At 68.6% G+C, this 20,873-nt stretch overlaps 1 protein-coding gene across 1 annotated transcript; it reads right to left on the reverse strand.

The window, feature by feature from the left end:
- Positions 1-662: 662 nt before the first annotated feature.
- ARID3A (AT-rich interaction domain 3A) lies at positions 663-18,249 on the reverse strand. Its single transcript, XM_088526745.1, has 8 exons — positions 17,743-18,249; positions 16,664-16,988; positions 4,271-4,343; positions 2,919-3,102; positions 2,559-2,806; positions 2,013-2,309; positions 1,564-1,653; positions 663-1,450 (listed from the first exon to the last, which is right to left on the reverse strand). The coding sequence occupies exons 1-8, from the start codon at positions 18,138-18,140 to the stop codon at positions 1,275-1,277; spliced, it is 1,791 nt and encodes a 596-aa protein (XP_088382871.1). The 5' UTR covers positions 18,141-18,249; the 3' UTR covers positions 663-1,274.
- Positions 18,250-20,873: the final 2,624 nt, after the last annotated feature.

Raw genomic sequence — 20,873 nt, forward strand, 5'->3', positions numbered from 1 at the left:
GGGGCTTGTGGGGCAGGGGGGGTCCGGGAGGGGCCCCAACGGAGCTGGGGTCCGTCCAGGATCCGTCGGATGCTCCGGGTTGTCCCGAGCCCCTCGGGGCGCTGGGGGAGCCCCCGGCCTGGCCGCGCGGGGACACAGGGACACGGGCACCAGATTTTCCTGATTTTTCTGGCGGATGCCGGCGGTAACGCCCCGCGCCGGCGCGCGCCGAACCAGTTTGCTGCTGGAAGCGTCAAAGCCGGATCGGGTGTCAGAGCGCGGGGCGAAATGTGCCCAAACTGGCTTCGCGCGGGAGGATCTCAGGCGGGGGAGAGGGCAGGGAAGGAGCCAAACTGGGAGAAACCGGGTTAAAAGCGCCCACGGAAGCGGGGCCGAGCGGAGGCTCCGCGCGGGAGCCGCGTCCTGCCCCGTTCCCACACGTCCCCGATCCCGCGGATCGTCTCCGCTGCGGCCTCTCCATCCGCACACGGGACCACAGGGCCCCGTGACTAGGAATGGACGAGGAGAGGCCGCCGGTGCCCGGGTGTCCCCGTCCCCACCTGAGCTGGGGTCCCTGCACCCCAAGTGTGTCCCGGGGCCGTGGAAGCAGCGGGAACCTCCGCAGGCCGCGCTGGAGCCAGAGCCGGAGGTTCCCGGGAAGGAGCTGGGTGCGGAGCCGCATTGGGAAAAGAAAGGGGAGGTTAGAAGTGCCCGAGCTCCTGTTTCCCTGATGAACGCTAATATATATCATCTGCTTGTTAAAGTTCGATTCTTTTTTTTTCTTTTTAGAGAATAAAATAGAAGCTATGTACAACAAAACAATCAAACAACAACCTCTTAAAATCCCATATAGTGACTGTAGTTCTCAAAATAAAGGGGGAAGAAAAAGGATCTAAATGAATAAAATATCTCCCGATTTCCTTTTTTTTTTCTTTTTTCTTTTTTTTTTCTCTTTAAAGAGGGCCAGGAGGTTTCATTAAAGCTCGCGTTGGCAGGCGTCTGCACGTCTGTCTGGAGGTAACACGAGTTAAAATAATAATAATAATAATAATAGAGGTACAGTGCAAAGTGTGGTGTGTGTGAGGTAAAGAGCTCTGGGTCGCAACGCGTCGTGCCGAGGCGCTCGCGGGACGGCGATGGCTCCGAGTCCCGCGGTGTTTAATGAAACCCCCCGGGGCTAAAGCTTTTCTTCCTTGCAAACGAGAAATAAACCCAACAAAACAACACGAAAAGGAGGGGAGCCCGCGGGGCTGACGGCCCCGGTGCCGTCGCGGGGGCTCCGCCGGGGCCGGGCGTTAAGGCGAAGGGTTGTTCGAGGTAGAGCTCGGCGGCACCGACACGGTCGGGGCTGCCGGGGGGCCGCCGCGGCCGCCGCCGCTGCCGCCTTTGCTGTAGGCAGAGGCCGGGAGCGAGGAGGAGGAGGAGGAGGATGAGGAGGAAGGGCCCGGCGGCGTCTGGGCGAAGAGGACACCTGGGGAGAGAGGCCAGGGCAGGGGCTGGGGGCGCCGGCGGGAGCCGCGGCTGCGAAGGAGCCGTCGCGGCGGCGCGGCCGCCCGTGCCCGCGCGCGCGCCCGCCGCCCCTACCTGTGTACACGATGCCGTTGATCTCCACCGACATGCTGATGCTGTTGGTGCCGTTGCTGCTCGGGCCGCTGCCCGCGTCCTGGCGGTTCTCTGCCGCGGGAAGGAGCGCGTCAGGACGCGGCGCGCGCCGGGGGGACGCACGCGGTGAGCGCGGCGCGCGGCCGCCACGGGGAAACGGGGCGGCTTCCCGGGCGGGAGGGATGCACGCAGGGATAGCTCAGCGTTCCCGGCCGCTGTTTGCTGCCGGGGGCACCGCTCCGTGCGGGAATGCCGTGCGGAGCGGCAGGATGAGCCCGCCCGAGCGCCGAGTCAACCCATTGCCGGAGCCCGGCACGGACGGCGGCCGCTCCGGGTCCATCGGGGCCCGTGGGCACGCCGAGACCGGGGGACCGCGAGGCTCCGGGTGCAGCTCCCGTGTCCGGAGCCGCCGCAGCGGGGCCGGCACTGACCTGGCGAGCGGGTGCCCTGGCTGTTGATGCGGATGCTCATGGGCAGCTGGGCCGTCATGGCCAGGAGGTTCTGCTGCAGCGCCCGCTGCATCAGCCGCTGCTGCTCGTCCGTCACCAGCGCCATCTTCTTCTCCGGCGGCTCCCCGGATTCCAGCTTCTCCCTCAGCTGCTCCAGGGCCACCGCTTGGGCGGCCGCGGCCACCTGCACCGCGGCGGCCTGCGCTGCCACCACGGGGTGGCCGGCCAGGGACACGGGCAGCCGGCTGGGCATGGAGATGGGGATGGGCGAGTCCTCCTCTGCGGGAGGAGAGCGGCGGGGACGGTCACCACATCCCGCCCATGTAGAGCCCCCCGTGCCCCCCTGGGCCACTTGTGTCTACACAGAGGGACAATCTTGCCGGGGGGGCACGTGGTAAACCCAGAGCTTGGGGGGCACCTCTGGGTCTGCAACACGAGCGGGGGACCAGGAGCATCCGCGCTCGTCTCTGCCGTGCCGGGATCCTTCCCCAGATCCCTCCCTGCGCCCTCATCCCCGGGCTCCGTTACCTTTCTTGATCTTCTGCACGGGGGCGATGGAGCCGCCGTTGGTGGCCGTGGCCAGCCCCAGGGCCGGCACCTGCAGCTTGGGCGAGGAGAGGAGGCCGTGGGTGCCGCCGGGCGAGTAGGTGAAGAGGGAGCCGCCGAAGCCCTGCCGGCGGCCCTCGCGCCGGTTGCTGTCGATGGCCGCCTGCAGCTCGTTGGGGTTGCTCAGCCCCCGCTTCTCACATTCGTAGGGGTACAAGTACTTCATGTACCTGCGGCGGGAGGGCTCGCTGAGGAGGCGCCTGGCGCGGGACGTCCCCTCCGTCCCTCCCCGCGTCCCGCCGGAGCGGCCGCCGCTGCCGCCGCCGCGGGCCCCGCGCTCACTGTGTGCGTAGCGTGAAGGCAGCGCTGGTGATGGAGGTGGGCAGGTTGAGGCCCTTGGTGATCTCCCGCCACAGCTTCTTGTTGATGACCTCCACGAGGCCGCCCTTCTCCGTCACCAGCATGTAGAGCATGTAGAGGTCCAGCACCTGCTTGGCCATGATGGGGATGCGGTTGACGGGGGTCCCTGCGGAGCGGGGCAGAGCAGAGAGCGGCGTTGGCGGTGCCTCCTCGGGCGGAACTCCAACGTCCCCACGGCCTGGGACACGGGGGACGCCCGGTGCCCTCCCCTCCAGCCCCATTCCCGCTCCACGGGTCGTTCCCCAGACGCTGCCGCCGCCTGCCCGGTGCTGCCGGTCGCGGTGACACGAGCGGTGACGCCGGAGCGGCGACGCGGGAGCGCGGGGCCGGGAGAGGGCAGCACCTCCCGCGGCTCCGGCGCTGCCGAGCGCCGCTCCTGCCCCTCTCCCGTTCCCCTTCCCGGCGGATCCCGGATCCCCAGCCCTGCCCTGCGGCTCCCGCACGGCCCGTGGAGCCCCCCCGGCCCCAGGACTCCAATACTCACCAAGATGGACACGCTCGGGACCGGCCCCCATGAGGGTCCCACAAGATAATGAAAACGTGCATGCAATGCATAGGTGCTTGTGCACAGATACTATTTTTTGACAGTTTCCTTGGGCTAACACGGGCCAACATTTTTCCAAACACGGCCAGCAATTCGGAGCTCCCCATTAGCCCTTCGAGCGGGGAGGATCGCTGCAGAGCGGCCGCTTTGGGCCTTGCTGAGGAGCAGCAGGACAGGCCACCACATCCCACAGCACCGGAGCAACTGGGATCTATGGGTCCATCCCAGGGGCTGCCCGGCACCCTGTGCTGCAGGGGAGGGATTTATCCCTGCAGCCTCCCTGGGATGGAGCTGCCCGTTCGCGGCTGGAAAGGGGGAGAGACAAAGACTCCGACACCAGGGACGGATTTTGCCACCTTTGCAGCAAGAAGAGGGAATGGCAGCGTGGAAGGGGAGTGGGAAGGACAGGCAAAACCCCCCCAGAAGGGGCCAGTCTTGCTAGGAAGGGGCAGTGAGTTCCTGAGGCTTTGATAAAATTCGACTCAAAGGGACAAAAAGCAGGGCCGGTGTAATAATTTAACGACTTTAATTGCTCTGCTGAGTTAATGGCACCGATTCCAACAGAGCAGGTTTGACCCCGGTTTGCAAAGAGGTTAAAAATTAACTACTCGTCTGGCCAGAGTGTTAACCTTGAGGTTATAATGACATGCGAGGAAATAAAACCCGCAGCCCTGGGAGCCCGGATCCGACGTGGAGCCGCGGAGGGAAGGGGCCGGCAGCCGGAGCTCACCTCGCTTCTGCATGAAGCTGAAGAGGTCGTCGAGGAATTCTTTCCTCTTGGGGTCGCCGTCCAGCTCGTACAGCTGCACAAGGGACAAGGAGAGAGGAAAATTGCCTGTGTGTCCACGCCGGCCCCTCCGGATGGCCCGGGGGAACGCAGGGGCATCAGGGAGGTTCTGCATCTCTGGGGGGCCTGGGAGAGCAGCGGCCACCAAGGCCACGAGACACTTGCACGGAGCCGCACCGGGATCCGGAGAGGCTCCAGGAAGAGGCAGCAAAGCATCCGCTTCCCGAGTGCCAGCGCATTCCCGGGGCGACGCTGCCATCCCTGCCCCGACGTCCCCGGGGCTCCCAATCCACGCGCGCCGCGGGCTCGCGGCCATGCGGACACCAGTGGTGAAAAGAACGGTCACTCCCATGTGGGAAGCCAAATTCCCGGGAAACTCGACCCGGGAGGAGCCGGGATGCCTTGGGGAAGCCCGATGCCAACCACAGGCTCCGGGCAAGGCGCGAAACTCTCCGCGCACCTCGCGCAAGCGGCGGGCGCCCGGCCAGGTCACGCAGCGCCGGCCGGGGCCGCTCGTCCCGGGGCGCTGGAAGCTGCTCCGGCCGCGAGGTGCCCGGCCTGACATTTCGGCCCCTGATCCGTCCCGACAGCTGCGGCGCCGGTGCCAGCGCCGCGGCCGCCGCGCACGCCTGACATAGCTCGCATGGAGAGCGGCGACGTCTCCTCGCCGGGAACAGGCGGCGCGCGGGGCCGGCGGCAGCTGCGCCGCACCGTTAAAGGGACACGGAGCGCCGAGGTCCCCGCGGAGGGGACGGCGGGACCGCGGGGCTCCCTGCGGCTGCGCGTGGCCCTGGCGGCTCCGCAGTGTTTTTAACATCCACCCGGCTCTTGGTGTGGGATATGGCGGTGCCTCCACCTGGTCCCTGCTCCGGGGGCCTCTCCAGGTCCCGCTCGCCCCGCACAAGCCAGGCCGGGTTGCTGGAGCGCCCGGGGGCCGCCGCGCGCCCACGTTCATTCCATGCACGAGGCCACCGGACTCTGATCGGTGTCATCAGGGCCTCTGCAGTGCAGGGAACGGGGGCGGCTGCGCCCTCGGTGCGGGAGCCTCGTGCGCCCACGGCCCGGGCTCCTTTCGCAACTCCCGTTTTGCAAAGCTACAAATCAGGCTCAGGAGCCGGCGCTGAAAGCGGCGGCCCCCCCGGCGCGGTTTCGTGCCTGCCGGGAGCACGGCGCGGCGCTGGCAGCCTCCCCTCCTGCAAAAGCATTTCCCGTCCAAGCCTCCCTCGCAGGCTGCCTCCCGCTGCCCAAGGCACGATCCCGGGCTCAACCCGACAAGATTAATGACGCCGGTGCCGTGCGTTGCGCCACGCGGAGCGCCGGAGCAATACACCGCTGGGAAATGTTTTCATAAGCCGGGACAGGAAGATGTATGCGAGGCTCCCGGCGCAGACGTTCCTCGAGCGCCCGTTTATGCTCGGCCGGCTTTTGTGTCGGACCCACCCAGCGCGTGACGGCCCGACGCATTCCAGCCCTGATTTATGGCGGCCGGATTACCCCGCACGCATGCACGCTCATGCACGCGGCGCCTCTCCCTGCTTTGGAAAGCTGCATCCCGGCACGCAGCCTGCCCGGCGGAGAGCTCCGGGGAATCACCCTCTCCATGGGCATCGGCTGTGGAGGCATCCGGCAAAGGAGCTGCCGATGCCATGGGACGGGCTGTGCGCGGGGGGATCCGGCTCCGCAAGCACCGGGAGAGGCCAGGGAATGACTGGGAAAACCGCACACAGGGCGAGGGCTTTCCCGGTGCCCCGACAGCCACGAGGGCACCGTATCCCAAGGATCCGGCCCCTGCGTGCCGGGAAAGCCGCCCTGAGCCCGGCGCGGTGCCCAGCGCTCCGGCTCGCTTGGGGCTCCCAGCACTTGTTCTCCCGCATTTCAGACAAAGGAGCGGAGGAGGCGGGATGAGGAGGCCGGAGGCTCCGCCGGCAGCTGACCAAACACGTCCAGGGAGGGATCGCTGCTCCGAGGGAAGGGCAGCGCCGGGACCCCCCGCGCTCCCCGGCACCGCAGCGGGGTGCAAAGGGAGCCGCGGAACATCAGCGTGCTGGGACGGAGCGCTGCGCGGCCAGAGCTCGCCCGGCCGGGCTCCCAGCGCTCCGGAAGCGTTCCCGCATGGAAGGAGGGAAGCAGAGGGGCCGGGAGCCGGGCTGGAGGGAACACATGACCGAAGCGCGCACAGAGCGCGCTTGTTCCCGCGGAGCCTCAATGGGCGCTTTGTTCCCCGCGCGGCGCCGCGACGGGGCCCGGCGTGGCCGGGAGCCCCTAACCTGCCGCTGGGGAGACCCGGAACCGCTGGAGAGACCCGGAACCGCTGGAGAGACCCGGCCCCGCGGCGCAGGCACCACGCGCTGCCCGCGTGGCCCATTAACCTGCGGGGCTCTAGGGATCGATCGGCCGTTCATTGAAGTGTTGCTTCACTCCGTGTTTATAGAGGCCGCTCCGGCCGGGAGCTGCCGGGGGCTCTGCCGAGGGCTGCGCGAGCGCAACGCCGGGTTCTGCCTTTTGGGCGGCATTTCTTGCAGAAAGTCGGTATTATTTCCCTCTGGCTCCTCCGGCTTGGATCCCGGCTAACACCACCGGCATCCCGTATGGAGCACAAACGCTCCCGGTCAGCGCCCCGGGAACTGTCACCCCAGACACTGGTAGGGATCCGGCTTGGAAATCGCCTCCGGAAGCCTCCTCCGAACCCTTGGCACTGGGATGCGTGAAGCCCCGAGGCCCCGTTCCCTTTCAAAGGACGTGGGGAGGCACCGGGTTAAGCAGACGAAGGGGCGGCGGGCGCAGCGGAGCGAAGCATCTGCTCGGCCGCGGGGATTAGCGGCCGCGCCGCCCGCGCGCTCGCGGCACCTTTGATCCCCTGGCACCCGCTGGGGGCACAGACTGCCCCAAACGCCTCTGCAGAGCCCGGCCCCGCTCGTCCCTGCGCACGGAGAGGGGAAGAAATTAGTGACTTCCCCAAAGGCGGCGCAGGATTTCCTTGCATTGATGAAATCCTGGCGGTGCCCGGCCGGGTCCCAACGCTGCCGCGGCGCAGGGCGAGCAGGGCCGGCGCGAAACCCGTCCATCCTGGCAAACTGCACGGCTCTCATCCCAGGAAAGCTTGGATGTCGCCTCTGGAAGTGGGAATTGCAGAACCGAGAGCCACTGTGGGCTGCGCCCGGCGGGTGCCGCTGGCGCCCGCTCCGGGGGCGGCTCCATGGCCGCGTGCTCCGCGTGGGAAGAACGCGGGTCCTCAGGAGGGCAACGCAATCACCAGAGATGATGGAAAGGCGGCCGGGCAGCGAGCCACGAGGAAACGCCGCTGCCGCCGCGCGCGGTGACTCAGGGCTTCGAGGTGGGACGTGCGGAGCTGCAAATAATCTGCCAAACAGCCACCCCAAGAGGGTCCTCCACAAGGAAAGAGCCAAGGCTCTTCCCTGGGAAGAGCCGGAGGAAGCTCAGGAGGAGCTCGAGGAACAGCACTGTGCCAAAAGCGGGACGCTGTGCCGGCTGCAGGGATAGCGGCTCCGCTGGGATCCCTGGGATCTGCCGAGTGCCCGGCCCTGCAGGATGCTCCGTGGCAGGACCTGGCTGCACCGGGTGGCAGATGGTCCTTTCCAAGGGATCTATAATTAAGTGAAGGAGGAATTAGGCGCTCTGCGGGTAGGAGCCGCCGACCCCGCGCCCCCTGCGCGGGTCCCCGCTGGCGTTTGGTGTGGATGACCGGATTAACGTGTCAAACCAGATTACGGGAAAATCCCGCTCTGTTGGCTGCATCCGGGCTGTCCGGGACGCGGCAATGCCAGGAATGCTGGAGAAAGTCACCGCGAGCAGATCTGCGAGGGGCACTGTGCGCAGAAATCCCGCAGGATGAGGAGCAGGTCGAGGTGCCCGAGCGCACGGAGACGCCCGTCTCGCACTCCCGGGAGCGCCGCCGGCTGCGGTGCCGTCGTACGCAGCGATCCCACGGGACGGAGCTGGGAGAACCTCCTAATGGAAGCGCTTGGCCGGTGCCCTGTGCGGAGCCCTCGCTGCGCCTGCCAGCGCTTTATTTAGCTCCCTGCCCAAAAGGGAGAGTGAGGAATTTGCTGGGCTGGGGCTGACAAAGGCCACCACGGAGCCAGCACGGAGAGCCGCGGCGGGGCCACGCGCCGCGTCCCGCAGCTCAGCCAGAAACTCCCTAAAAACCCACTTAACGAGGCACAAACGAGCGTGCGGCGTTTCCAGCGCACACGTCCGCGCTGCCACTTCCCAAACCGTGGGTTTTGCGGAGGAAAATCCGCTCGGGAGCGCGCGAGCCCCCGCGCCGGCTGCCATGGCCCCGCGCGCGCCGCACACGTAGCGCCGGAGCGGCCTTGCCGCAGAAAAAGAAAGTAATTTGTCAAAACCAGAGCGGCCGCTCGCGAGCGTTTTGGGTGACGCTGCGCGAACGGAACGGGGCTTCCCGGCACGTCCCGCGTCCTGCGCGGGTCGCGGGGGCCGTGCGGCCCTGCAGGACACCGGATCGCTCGGGGGCTGCAGGAGCAGCCGCTCGGTGCCATCCCCAGCCCCTGCCGGGGACGGTGGCACCCCAGGGACGCCGCAGGGCTCCGGCAGCTGCGCCGAGGTGTCAGGTTTATATCGGCCCGTGTTCCGGGGATGAGTGTTTCCATCTGCCCTCTGGCCAGCGGGAAGGGCAAAGGGAGCCGTCCCCTCCCTGTCCCTGTGTCCACATGGGCGGCCCGAGCTGGGGCCACAGGGTCCGTCCCTGCAGCATTCCAGCCGCGTGTTCCCAATCCCTGCAAAGGGCCTGGCAGCCCCGGATGCCCTTGGAGGGAGCAGTAGAGGGTTGGGGGGGTTCCGCGCGTGCGGGCTCGTTAACGAGAGCGCTAACGAGAGCCGGGGCGAGCGGGGCCTCCCCCCCGCGCCAGGCCACGGAGCGGCCCCGCGGTGGGCGGACGCGCGGCCGAGTCCACTGACCGGCCCTGCGGGATTCCTGCGCCCTGAGCTCAGGCGGCGGCGGGGAGGGCGGCACCGGAGCCGGGCCGGGAGGGGGAACGTCCGGGCCGGGGGCGGCGGCAGCTCCCCGTGCCGGGAGCACCGGGCCCCTTTCCGGAGGGGGGCCGGGCGCGCGCGCCGGGAGGTTCGCAGGGGTCAGCGGCGCTTCCCGGCGGCTCCATTGTTCCTGGCGGTTCCCAGCATTGTCCCCCCGTGTGGGTTGGGCACTCCGGTCGGGTCCCCGCGCAGGTGCCGTGGCCCCGCGGCTGGCGGAGCTGCCGGGACCTCCCGGATCATCCCGCTCCTGCATCCACGGCCATTCCCCACTACGGCCCCAAACGAGCTCCGGGCACCGAGGGCGCTTTCAGCGGCATCAGCAAAACCCCGTGAGCCGCCGCGCGGCCGGGGGGGCCGCTCGGGCAGCGCCGCTAAATCCCGCCCGATTCCCAGCCCTGGCACAGGGGGAGCAGCCGCCCGCGGCCCCCGGCCCGGTCCGTGTCACCGCACAGGACGCTCAATGGGCGAATTAGCCAGCGTTTAACCTCGGTGACCCGCCGATTGTGCGCGGGGTGTTGCCGCCCGCCGATTGTGCGCGGGGTCTCGCTGGCCTCCCCTCGGCTGTGCTGAAGGACAACGCTCCGACCCGGGTGAGACCCCCGGAGCAGCCCTGCTCGGGATGGGACCCCCGACCTGCCCGCACGGCCACGACGCTGGCAGCGAGCGCAGAGCCGGGCCGGAGCGAGCGCCCGCACCGGGGCCGGTTCCGTTGTTGCTTTTTACCCCCTTTTTGCAGAGGAGGAAGTGAGCCTCACTGCAGCTGCATTTTAAACAAGTGCTTCGGAGGGAGTTTGACGCACCGGGCTGCAAATGTTTAAAAAAGGGGAGGTTTTACTGCGTGAACCATGAGTGGCGGCTCCGCCGCTGCCCCTGCTCTGGCTTTCGGGGCCGTTTTTCTTGTCTCGTCGCCAGCTCCGGCGGCGGCACGGGGGCCGCCCGGCGCGGACGTGCCTGTGCATGCCCTTGACACATGCTCCCTATCGCACCTGACCTTGCGCAAATATTAATTCAGCGTTGGGAAAGCGGGAGAGCGACACGCGGGCGCTGGAGCGAGCAGCCCAGCTCAGCGCAGGGGACACAGCCCCTTCCGTGGGGAAACGCAGACCCCGGGGAGCAAAACGGCCTCCCAAAAGAGCCAACCCCGCACGCGAGCCGGGCGGGAAGGAGGCTGCGCACCCGGGAAGCACCTGGCGGAAGGAGCCGGGCAGGAGCGGAGGGCGCGCGCGGCCGCCCCGAGCGCGGCCGGCTTCGCATTCCACCATATGCAAACACTCCTCTTCGAAAGGCGATCGCCCTAAGCCGAGGCAGATGAGTCACCCGGGGCTTCCACCTCCCGGCAGCGCCGCGGATTTGTCTAATTGCAAATCTGTTCCTGAAATGCGAGGCCTGGCACCTGGGTCAGCGCGCGGGCCCGGCCGCCCCGCGGGGAGAGCCCCGGGCCGAGGGAATCCCCCGGCCCCGCGCGCCCCCGGCCCTGGACGGGCTCCAGCCGCCGCAGATGGTTTTGACAGGCAGCCAGCTGTGGGCCGCCAGCCTGGGAACCATCGCCGCAAACCTTTGCAAAAGCAGCGCCCGGTGAAACCTCGCGGCTTCCGAGCGCCGCAGGACGGGGCACGGGGCAGCCGCCCCGGGGGGCTCCCGCTCCAGCCCCGCGCGGGCAGCGCCGCAGGCGCCCGCGTCCCGCGGCTCCGGGGGCGGCTCCGCGCGGGTCGGCGCTCCGTGCAGCTTTAAAAATAAATCTCCACGCGCGGGCACTATTTTTAGCCCCGAAGCAGCGGAGCCCGTGTCCCAGCGAGGGGGGAAGCCCGCGGCAGACGGGGAAACTGAGGCAGGAGGCTAAGCCGGGCGCTGAAGGGATTTGCGGCGGGAGCCGGCGTGGGTGTTCCCGGCTGCCATCTGCCCCGCGCGCCTGGAATGGCCCCCGGCACCGTCCCCAGCCCCAGGGCGGCCCCGGGCGCTGGTGGCTCCTGCGAGGGACAGGGACTGGGAACGGGGGCTCGGCCGCCCCGAGCCCCGCGGGGAGGAGAGTCCCGGCCTCCTAGCAGCTCCACAAAGGAAGGATTATCCGCGGCTCCGCGTTACAGAGCGGAGACCCGGGCACAGGGCGATTAAGCGGCTGATGGGGAAGGTCACGGCGCGGGGCGGCCGAGCCCGCGGCTCCCGTGCGGACGCGGCTCCCGGCGCTCCGGCTCCCCCATCCCCATCCCGCCCTCCCCGCGGCGATTGCGGCACGTCCGGCCGGGCGCAGAGCGGCTCCCGCTGCCCTGCGGTTGCGGACAGAAATAGGCGATGGGGCAACGCTGCGCCTTGCCCAACGGCTCGCGCCCGCCGCACTGTTTGCTTTGCTGACGAAGGACTTGGGCTGTTTTCCGTAATTCTTTCTTTTTTTTTTTTTTCTCCTTAAGTAAACCTCCATTCCTGTTAGCTCAGCTGCGCTGGACCCAGGAGGTGGCTGCATCCGTGAGATTGCTGGCCTGGCTCCGGCACGGCCGGTGCTCCCTTGGGAAGCTGGAGCTGGGGGGACACCGGGATAATGCCAGGCTCTGCCAGCCCAGCCCAGAGGATGCTTCATGCAGGAGCAAAGCAAACGCGGATCACGCTCCGGCGCTGTGCCGGCACCAGCAGCAATTCCCGACTCTCTCCTAATCCTGCAAGTGCAGCCCCAGTGAAAGCCGGGAATGGGCCCGGCTGGCTTTGGAATGGGGAGGACACAGGGACGTGGAGGGGACAGGACACAGATGGGGGCTAATGGGAGGCTGAGCTGGCTAATGGAGCCGGGCTGGCTGCAGCGGAGACCCTTGCGGCTAAGCGGCTCTGCAGAAGTCCCTGACCCCCGCGTGGGATCTGCGCCGGATTACGGCTCTGGGAACGCTCACTTAGAGCCGTGAGCCGATTACGGGCCGGATTCCTTGCGAGAAACACCCGGGACCGAGGCGGGAGCTGCCGAGGCAAATGAGCCTTTCCCTGCAGGAGGGGACCCCCGGGAACAGGCCCGGGAGCACGGACGGACTCGTCCGTTCGGAACGGAGCTGCTTCCCTGCCCACGAGGCACCGAGCGGAGCCCGCAGCCCCGGTCCCCGCAGCTCCCCTGTCACCTCCCCTCGGCGGGAGGCGCGCGGGGCCGGCGAGCTCCTCCGCTCGCTAATGCAATAAAGCCCCGATCGATATTTTAAAGAAAGCGAACGGCCCCCGCCGCGGTCGCCAGCGCCGGCCCCTCGCGGAAGCCCGCGGCCGGCCCCGGTATCACTTCTCCTGCAGCAGCAACTGACTCACGGGGAAGATCCCTGCGCGAGTCAGAATGAGCATTTGCAGCTTGCTCTTTCTTTCCAATTGACGAAAATCAGGGGGCTTTTTGCTAAACGCCCCCCGCGTTTGCTGCAGGGGGTAAACCCAGGGGTCTGCCCCTTTTTTACCCGGGGGAGAAGCCCAAAGGCCGGCGGGAGCATCCCCAGCTCTGCTCTGAACAAGGCTGGGACCCGGCCCTGGTTCGGCGAGCCCGATAAGCACGTTATCCATCCAGCCCTGAGGAGCTTGGGTCATAATGAAAGATATTCGAAGATCCTCGGTTCTAACGCAATTAAACTGGAGCCCTTTAATATTAAGAAGGGTTTAAAAGACAGGGACTTGGCCCGTGCGTTTTCAAGGCAAACAGGGCATCCTGTCCCAGGGCTCGCGCAGCATCCTGCAGAAAAACCCAGTTTACACCAAAACACAATAAACCTGCGGCCTCCGGGGCCCACCCCATCCCCCAGTGCCTTCCCGCACTAAAAGCCATTAGCGGAGTCTCTCTCCCGAACAAAAGTAACATCCAACCCCAAGCCGCATCCTGAGGAGCAATAGAGAGAACCGGCCCTATTCAAAGGGCGCCTTTGAACGAGAAATCACCATTTCCTCTGCCTCTTCAGCCCCTCTTGCATTTCCCCCTTTTCAGTTTTAATTGCTCGCTGAGTCATGTGAACAGCATGAAACCATTTAGGGCACCTGCCCCCAAGGGCAGCCGGCTCTGGGGCTGCGCAGCCGGAAAGGCTTCTCCTCCGCAGCGGCTCCCGGCCTCCGCGCGCGCTTCCCGAGGGAAATTCCTTGGAGAGAACCAGGAGCTTGGAAAGAAGAGCCGGGGCGACTTCCCGGACGGATGCAACGCCCGTGTTGCAACGCCTGGCGTCGCGGGGCTGTCGCCAATTACCCCATCGCTGGCTGGATTGCCCCATCGTTTAGAGGAAAATGAGGAGGCTGGTCTGCTGGAGCAAAAAATGTGCCTTGTTTCCCCAAAAAGCTCATAGCAGCCAAGCTACAGGCGCATTCTGGACCTGTCTACAAGCTGCCGGAGGGGCAGGGGGGCCTCAGTGCTGCTTCCCAGCGGATGCGGAGCCGCTTTCGCTCAGCCCTTTCCAGCGGCTGCACTTTGGATCGCAGCCGCCCGCGTAGCTGGGCGGGCACTGCAGCAGATAAGGGCTGAGGTTTGTGTCCCCCGCGTGCCACTAAGTCAGCCGTCCCCACCGGGAATGCTTTAGGAAACCTCCCCCTCCTCCCCAAAAAAGCACCATCCCCACCGCAAGGCCGGCACCCGCCCCCGGGTCTCCTTTTTTAAGCCATGCCCACGTCTTTCGAACAGGAACCGGGAGGCCGGTGCGAGCGCCGGGCAGCGGGATGGCTCGGAGGTGGCAAAAGCCCCAAAACGCCCCAGCAAACGCGGACCCGAGGAGAGGGCAGCGGCTCATCCCGCTCCTCAGCTCCCAGCCCCGTGGATCTGACGCCCGGAATGGCGAGAAGAGCCCGGGAGCGTCTCCAAATCTCCGCACGAGGCCCGGGCTCGGCGCTGGGACGGAGCCGCGCGGGTTTGACGGGGTGACGGGGTGCAGGCGCCGATGAATCAGCCGCGTTTACGGGACGGCGCGCGGAGCAGCTGCCTTTCACGTTAAACGCGCCGGAAACCCCGGCAGGGCAGGGACAGGAAGCGTCGGTGCCGCTGCAAACGTGCGCGGCCTTCGCTGCTCCCGCTATTAGTAGGACGTAGTAATATCTGAATCCGAAACAGAAAGGTCAGGGCAGGGATGCGCCCAGGCTCTGGATGCCAGCTGGAGCCTTGGGGACGGTCCCGGCGCCAGGGAAGGCGCTCGCGGGGCCACGGGTTTCTGCCGCTCGTGCTTGGGGGGACTCGTCCAAATGGGTGGCTCACTCGGCTGCCCGGGCACCCCCACACGGCGCCGTCGCTTTGCCCCGTGGCACAGGGGGGTTCCAGGGACAGGCAAGCGAAGGCAGCGATGGACCCCGTTCCGCCGCGCGCTGCCTGCAGCCTCCGGCGTCCTCTGCGCCCGGGGGGCTCCCGGCCCCTTTGTTCTGCTCCGGGTGGAAGCTGTTGAGCTCGGGAACGTCCCCGGGTCGAGCCCTGGCCTGACCTCTGCCCGCGCGGCGGCCGCCCCCGGGGACGGCAGCACCGGCCTCGCTTGTGGATGAGCCTCCCGCCGGCTCTCGCTCCCTGCCTCCCTGCACGGTGCCAGGGCAGGAACGCGGCCTGGATGGGGCACTCCATGGCAGGACATCAGCACCGGGCTGGGAGCTGCACCCTCCTTTTGGGTGCCCAACACCCCGGGCAGCTCTCCCGGCAGCCCCCGTGCTGCTCCGCGGGCACGGAGCACGGCTCCCGTTTCCCTTCCGAACGCCTCCCGGGTTGCGGGGGGAAGCCGGCAGCGCGCCGGAGCGCGGTGCGGAGAGGCGGGGGGTAAGGAAGTCATAAAGCATCCCCTGCCAAGCAGGGCTGGGGGAGGCAGCGGCGAGAGCGCGGCGGCGGCGGCCGGGCCGCACATCCTGCCCGCGCTCTGTTTACATTCCTGCTGCTCCTTCCCGGCGGGAGAGCGCGGCCGCTCCCGGCCCGATCAGCTGGGCCTGGAGCGCGTTCAAGCGCTCGCGCTGGAGGGAGGCCAAGCGGAGCTCCCGGCCCCGCGCGGCGCTGAGCAACCCCCTGGCCCGCGTCCAGCGGCTGCGATCCAAACGCCGGCGCTCTCGGGGAAGCCTCGCGCGGGCTCCGCCACCCACAACCACGCTGAGAAATAATTCAGAAGCGAGAGGTTTTTCTCCTGGCTTTGCCCAAAGTGGTTCTCCCTGCCAGATGTCCGGGAGAGGGAACGGGAGAGGGGCTGGGGCGGCCGCTTGCACGGGAAAGGAGGGGAAAAGCCAGGGCCTCGGGAGAGGCAGATCGCGGGGAGCGCGCGGCTGCAGGGACACCGACACGGTGACAAACAGGAAGATCACAGCTGCGGTATCTGAAAGCCTTTTCACAGATAAAACGATTACGGCCCCCACTCTCTAATTACAGGAAGCACAAAAGAGAAAAACCACAAGAAGAAAGAGGCGACGCGCGGCTGGGAGGTGAGGATGTGCACGCGCTCCGCACAACACAGGAAAAGTTCGGTGTATTTTTAAAAACCCACACACACGTTGGCGTTATGGGGGAACCGGCAGAGCCTCCGAAACGCTCCGCGGGCACCGCGCGCGCGGGCTGCCCGGGGCGCCGCGATCGGTCCCTTCGCGCTGCCACGGCCGGAGCGGCGACGCGGGGACCGTGCGATGCCGCAGCCCGTTGGCTTCGTGCAGCCCCGCGCTTGTTAGAGCTGCTCGGAGCTGTCCCGGAGGGCAGCGGCGCGGGGACGCGGCTGCTCCGGCACGGAGCTCGCTCAGGATGTTCCCCTCCCTGCCCCCAACGCTGCGAAATTCTTGAAAGCTCGGCCATATCCTGCCGCGAGCGCCACGTTGTGCAAGAGCCTCCGGCGCGGGGCGGCTGCTTCCCCCACCCCGGTGCGCCCGGACGGGCCCCTCCGAGGGCCGCGCGCGGACGCTCTGCCCGGGCCACCGCGGCACCCGTTCGGGTGCCGCGGTGGCCCGGGCAGAGCGTCCGCGCGCGGCCCTCGGAGGGGCCCGTCCCGGCGCGCGCCGGGGGCGGCCCCGGCCCCCTCCGAGTGGCCGCGGTGCCTCCTGCCGCCCTGGCCCCTCCATCTGGGTCCCATCTGCTGCTGGCCACCCCGGCCCCTTCCCCCGCCCTCACGCCCATGTACTTAAACACATACATCAAAGGCGCCTCCGGCAGCCTCCGGGGACTCCGGCTTTAAGCACATTTCCTTCTATTAGCCGGCAGCTTAGGGATTCAATACCGCGCGCCGGCCAATCGCCGGCGGAGGAAGGAGCTCTGCGAGCCAGAGCCGGGCAGGGCCGAGATGGGGGCTTTTCCCCCCATTTCCCTGGGTTTCATCCCCCGCGTTGCCCCGGAGGAGTCGGGACGAGCCGGCCCGGAGGGCGGGAACGCGGGCGCGCGCGGCTCCGGGGACCCACCTGCTTGAACTGCTCCTCGTAGGTCCAGTCGCCGTGGTCGGGCGCGGGCTGCGGGAGCTGCGCGTGGCCCGGGTGGCTCAGTCCGGCCGAGAGGCGCTCGGGGCCGCCCGGCCGCCGCGCCGGGCAGTGCGGAGCCGCCGGCGGCTTGCGGAGCAGCAGGGACCCCGCGCCCGTCCGCACCGCCTCCACCGAGCCCAGCCCTTCCTCTCCCATGTCTTCGTCCTCCTCATAGTCTTCCTCCTCCTCTTCTTCCTCCTCCTCTTCCTCTTCCTCCTCCTCTTCACCTAGGTCCTCCTCAAAGTCTTCTTCATCCCATTTGCCCTTCCTAGAGCAGGGGGAGAGGAGACACATCCTTAGTGCTCCGGGATGTGGCCAGGTCCCCCTGCTGCTTCCAGCACCCCTGTCCCTGCGGAGCCTCTCCCAAGGGTGCCCCAGGACAGCCTGGGCCTCAGCACCAGAACCAGGGGAGGCTTCCAGGGCCTCATCCCCGCTCCCGCAGCAGCTCCCACACACCACCCGTCTCTCCAAGTCTCCATCCCCATCACGGGGAGCGTTGGTCCAGGCCAGCGCTCCTGCAGCACCTGCCGGGTCCCCGCTGGGCTCTTCCTGCTGCCCCGGGCCAGCAGACGCCCTGGGTGCCCAATACCAGCGGGTGCCATCGTCTCCTGCGCCCCGGGGCACGTGGAGCCCTGCACAGGCGTCTCCTGCGCCTGGGCTGCCTGGGAGGGACGGGGGCTGCAGCAGGCAAAGACCTGCATAATTTAAAGCAGGGCCAGGATCCTCTGTCACGGCCCCGCAGGGCTGCCTGGAAAGGGATGAAATTTCGCCCCGTGTCAGCCCGTGACAAGGAATCACGTCCGCAAGCGAGCCCTGGCAGAGAGCAGGAGCAGCCGGTGCCTCCGCGCCCCGCTCGCAGTCCTGTCCCAGTGACAACACTGCTAACCCCAGCACTTGTCCCCAAAGGGGACACTCGCATCCCGGCCCAGTGCCCCGTGCCAGCGTCTCAGCGCTGCCGCCAGGGAAAGCCCTGGATCCCAACCCACCACCCGGCTATTGCTGCCACGCGCAGCCATACTCACAGCTCCTCCTCCTCCTCGGAGCCCATTTCCCGCTGGTATCCCCCGTCCTCGTCCTCCTCCTCGCCGCGCTCCTCCTCCTCCGAGGCCTGGCTCTCATCCGACAGCCCCGGGCTGGACGAGTGGCTGAGGCCGGCGGCGGCCGCGCGCATGGCGGCCAGGGCGGCCATCTGCGCGCGCTGCATGTGCGCGCTCTCCGGCTCCGCTCCTTCCTCGGAGGCCGCCGGCGCGTCGGGGCCGCGGGCGCGCGGCACGGCCGGGGTGCCGGAGCTCTGCCCCGGTGCCGGCTGCGGCGGCGGCGTGGAGCGCGGCGGCTGCTCGTGCTGCCGCGCTTCCAGCGCCTGCTGCAGCCGCGCGCGCTGCTGCCGCTGCAGGTTCTCCATCACCGCCTGCAGCTTCATGGCTCTGCCGGCGGGCGGCAGGTCCCCGGCGGGCCGGGGGGCGGCGCGGCCCGGGGGCGGCGCGCGGGGGGCAGCGCCCGGCACGCTGCAGCGCTCCAGCGGGGCCGGGCGCCTCTGGGCGGTTCCGTGCGGCTCCGGGGGCTCCGCGGCGGCTCCGGCGCTCCCGGGCTGCGAGGACGGGCCCCCCCGTCCCGCCCGGGGCTTTCCCTGGCGTTCCCCTCGTGCGATGGCTCCGGCGGGCGGCGCAGGGCTGCTGCGCGGGTGCGCGCGGGGCCGTCGTGCGCCGGGTCCTCAGCGCGCGGCCGCCGCGGGCCGGCGCATCGCTCCTTCCCTCGCCGCCGGGCGCCCCTACTCCTCGGCCGGCTCCGCTCCTCGGCGTCGGCGCAAACCTGTGCGGGAGAGGCAGGAGCGCGTTAGGGAGCAGCCGTTATCCCCCGCCGCCACGAAGGAGTTAAAGACAACCCAGGAGCCTCATTAATCTCGAGCTAATGAGATAGGGAGGCCGGGCAGCGCGGGCGGCTCCGGGGGGAAGGGGAGCCGCGGCCGGGCGGGCTGCTCCGCGATAGCCCTGCCCGGCCCCTGCGGGCAGCTCGGATACTCGCCGCGATAAGAGCCCCGCGGCGCCGCCGGACAGCGAGGCCGTTGCGGGAGCGCGTCGCGCGGCCCTGCTGCGAGGGGCCGCGGGGCAGGCAGTGCCACGTGGCTCCCGCGGGTTCCCGGCGCGCGGAGGCTCCCGCACGTCCCCCGGGACTCGGCGCAGCTCCCGCCGGACCGGCGGGGAAGGGCGCCAAGAGCCGCGCGCTTGCTCTTTGGAACCGCCGCAAACATGTTTACTATGAGATGCCACCTGCGAATCCCTTGTGTGCTTCCTTCCCTGCTTTCCCAAGCATTCGAGGGATGCGAGCTTTCCCGGGGCGAAGCCAGGCCCTGAGCAACCCAACCCTGCTTTAATCTGAGCAGCGCGTGCTGCAGAAACCATCGTGCTGGAGCCCAGCGCCCTCAAAGCAGCTCTGAAACAACCACTCCCGAGCACGACGCAGGGTCAGGCCTGCGTCGCACCGCGCGTGCACGGGGACAGCCGGGCTCGGGGAAGCGCCTTCCGCCCGCTGCGGAGCCGCACGTCGCAACAGGGCAATAAAAACCCTCCCGCGGACCCTGGCAGCTCCGACGGAGCACCAGGACGGTTCCGTGCACCCCCTCTGCACGTGGCGGGGCCAGCAGCCTTCCCGACGGGGGGCAGCGGGACGGCACCGGCTCCCCCCCGCGCAGGAGCCTGCGTTGACTTCGCCGCCGTCTCCGCACGCTCCGGCTCCTGCGCGCGGAGGTGGGGAAGGAGCGCGCGGTAATTCCATGTATGGCCATTTGCTCCCGGGCGCAAACGCCCCGTTTCTGCCGTGCCGGGGGTCGGCTCTGGGAGCTGCCGGTGGGGACGGGTGGGCTCCGCACGCTCCAGCCGCGGCGTTCCCGAGGACAGGGAATTCCCCAGGCACCGGAGCGCGGCGACCACCCAGCGAGGCTCCCGCACGACGCCTTTGCGGGGCCCTCGGCCCCAGGCGGCAGACGCAGGAGTCCTGCGCCGAGGAGCACCGAGCCTCCCGCTCTGCTCCGATGGGAACCCAGCAAGACGAGGGAGGCCGTAGGGGCCCGTGTCTGACGGCGCCGCTCGCTCGGCATGGGCAGGAGCCGCAGACAAACCGGGCAGGACGCGGCCGACCTGGGAGCTGCTCTAAGTCATTTGTTTCTTCACTAATCCCCTTTGATAAAAAACGGCAGCATTTGATACGGCGCCGTTCGCCTCGAAGCGGCAGCGAGGCTCCCCCGGGGCAGGGGCCACCAGGGAGGGTGACGGGCACCTGCCGGGGATGGGGTCCCTGCGCGGGGGCAGATTGCACCCCGCAACCTCACCGCACAAACCTGCCTTTCCCTCCCCAATCCGGCGCTCGCAAACAGGCTGCGAGCAGCCCCGGCAGCTCCGCGGCCCAAGCCCGGAGTCGGAGCGGAACGCGGGGCTCCCCTGACCATCCGACGGCCGCCCGTGCCTCGGATCCCCCTCCTCCCCGTATCAGCTCCATCTTGTTGTTTCGGATCAGCGGCGTTCCGGGCAGGGATCCTCCCTTATCTGCAGGCGCAGGGCTGAGGACGTGGGGCCCCAGCGTCCGCCACGGCTCCCGAACGGCAGCGGCCGCTTCCCAAGGGGCCTCAGCGAATCCCTCGGGGCAAACTGACTCCGACGGGGGCACTTCCCGCGGGTCGGCAGAGCCTTCCCAGGGAGGCTCCGCTGCTGCCCTGGCTCCCTTCACGGAGCTGTGGGTCAGAACCGGAGCCAGCCCCACGGCCACGTGCGCTCCCAGCACCGAGAGCTGCTGGGCAGGCGACGCGCAGGAGGGCCCCGGGCTGCCCGAGCCGAGCGCGGCCGCTCTGCGCTCCGGCACCGGGCAGAACCGGCCCCTAGCAAGGAGAAAATCCCTTTGGGGAAAAAAAAAAAACGGCAGCAAAAGAGGTGGCACAGGCGACACCGGGGACAGCCCCGCGGTGGCCTCGCGCTCTGGACAGGGACGTGGACGCAGCCGCCGCCACCCCCGCGACCTTGGGCCGCGGCCCCTTTGTCCCCGCGGCGGCAGCGCGGCCCCACCGGGACCGGCGCCGGTGCCGCCCGCGCGCCCGGGACGCCGCGGCGCTGGGGCCGGGATGGCCCCGGGGGGTCCCGGCCGCGGGGGTCCCGCCGCCGCCCGG

Source organism: Tinamus guttatus, unplaced genomic scaffold, assembly GCF_059628265.1.
Source record: "Tinamus guttatus ecotype Peru unplaced genomic scaffold, ASM5962826v1 Tinamus_guttatus_pri_ptg000254l, whole genome shotgun sequence".
Taxonomy (NCBI): domain Eukaryota; kingdom Metazoa; phylum Chordata; class Aves; order Tinamiformes; family Tinamidae; genus Tinamus; species Tinamus guttatus.

Coding starts and splice junctions, on each gene's coding strand:
- ARID3A (XM_088526745.1), bottom strand. CDS start 18,140: ATGAAGCTGCAGGCGGTGATGGAGAACCTGCAGCGGCAGCAGCGCGCG. Junction 16,989..17,742: donor TCCGAGGAGGAGGAGGAGCT/GTGAGTATGGCT, acceptor CCCCTGCTCTAG/GAAGGGCAAATGGGATGAAG. Junction 3,103..4,270: donor CAGCTTCATGCAGAAGCGAG/GTGAGCTCCGGC, acceptor CCCGCTCCGCAG/GGACCCCCGTCAACCGCATC.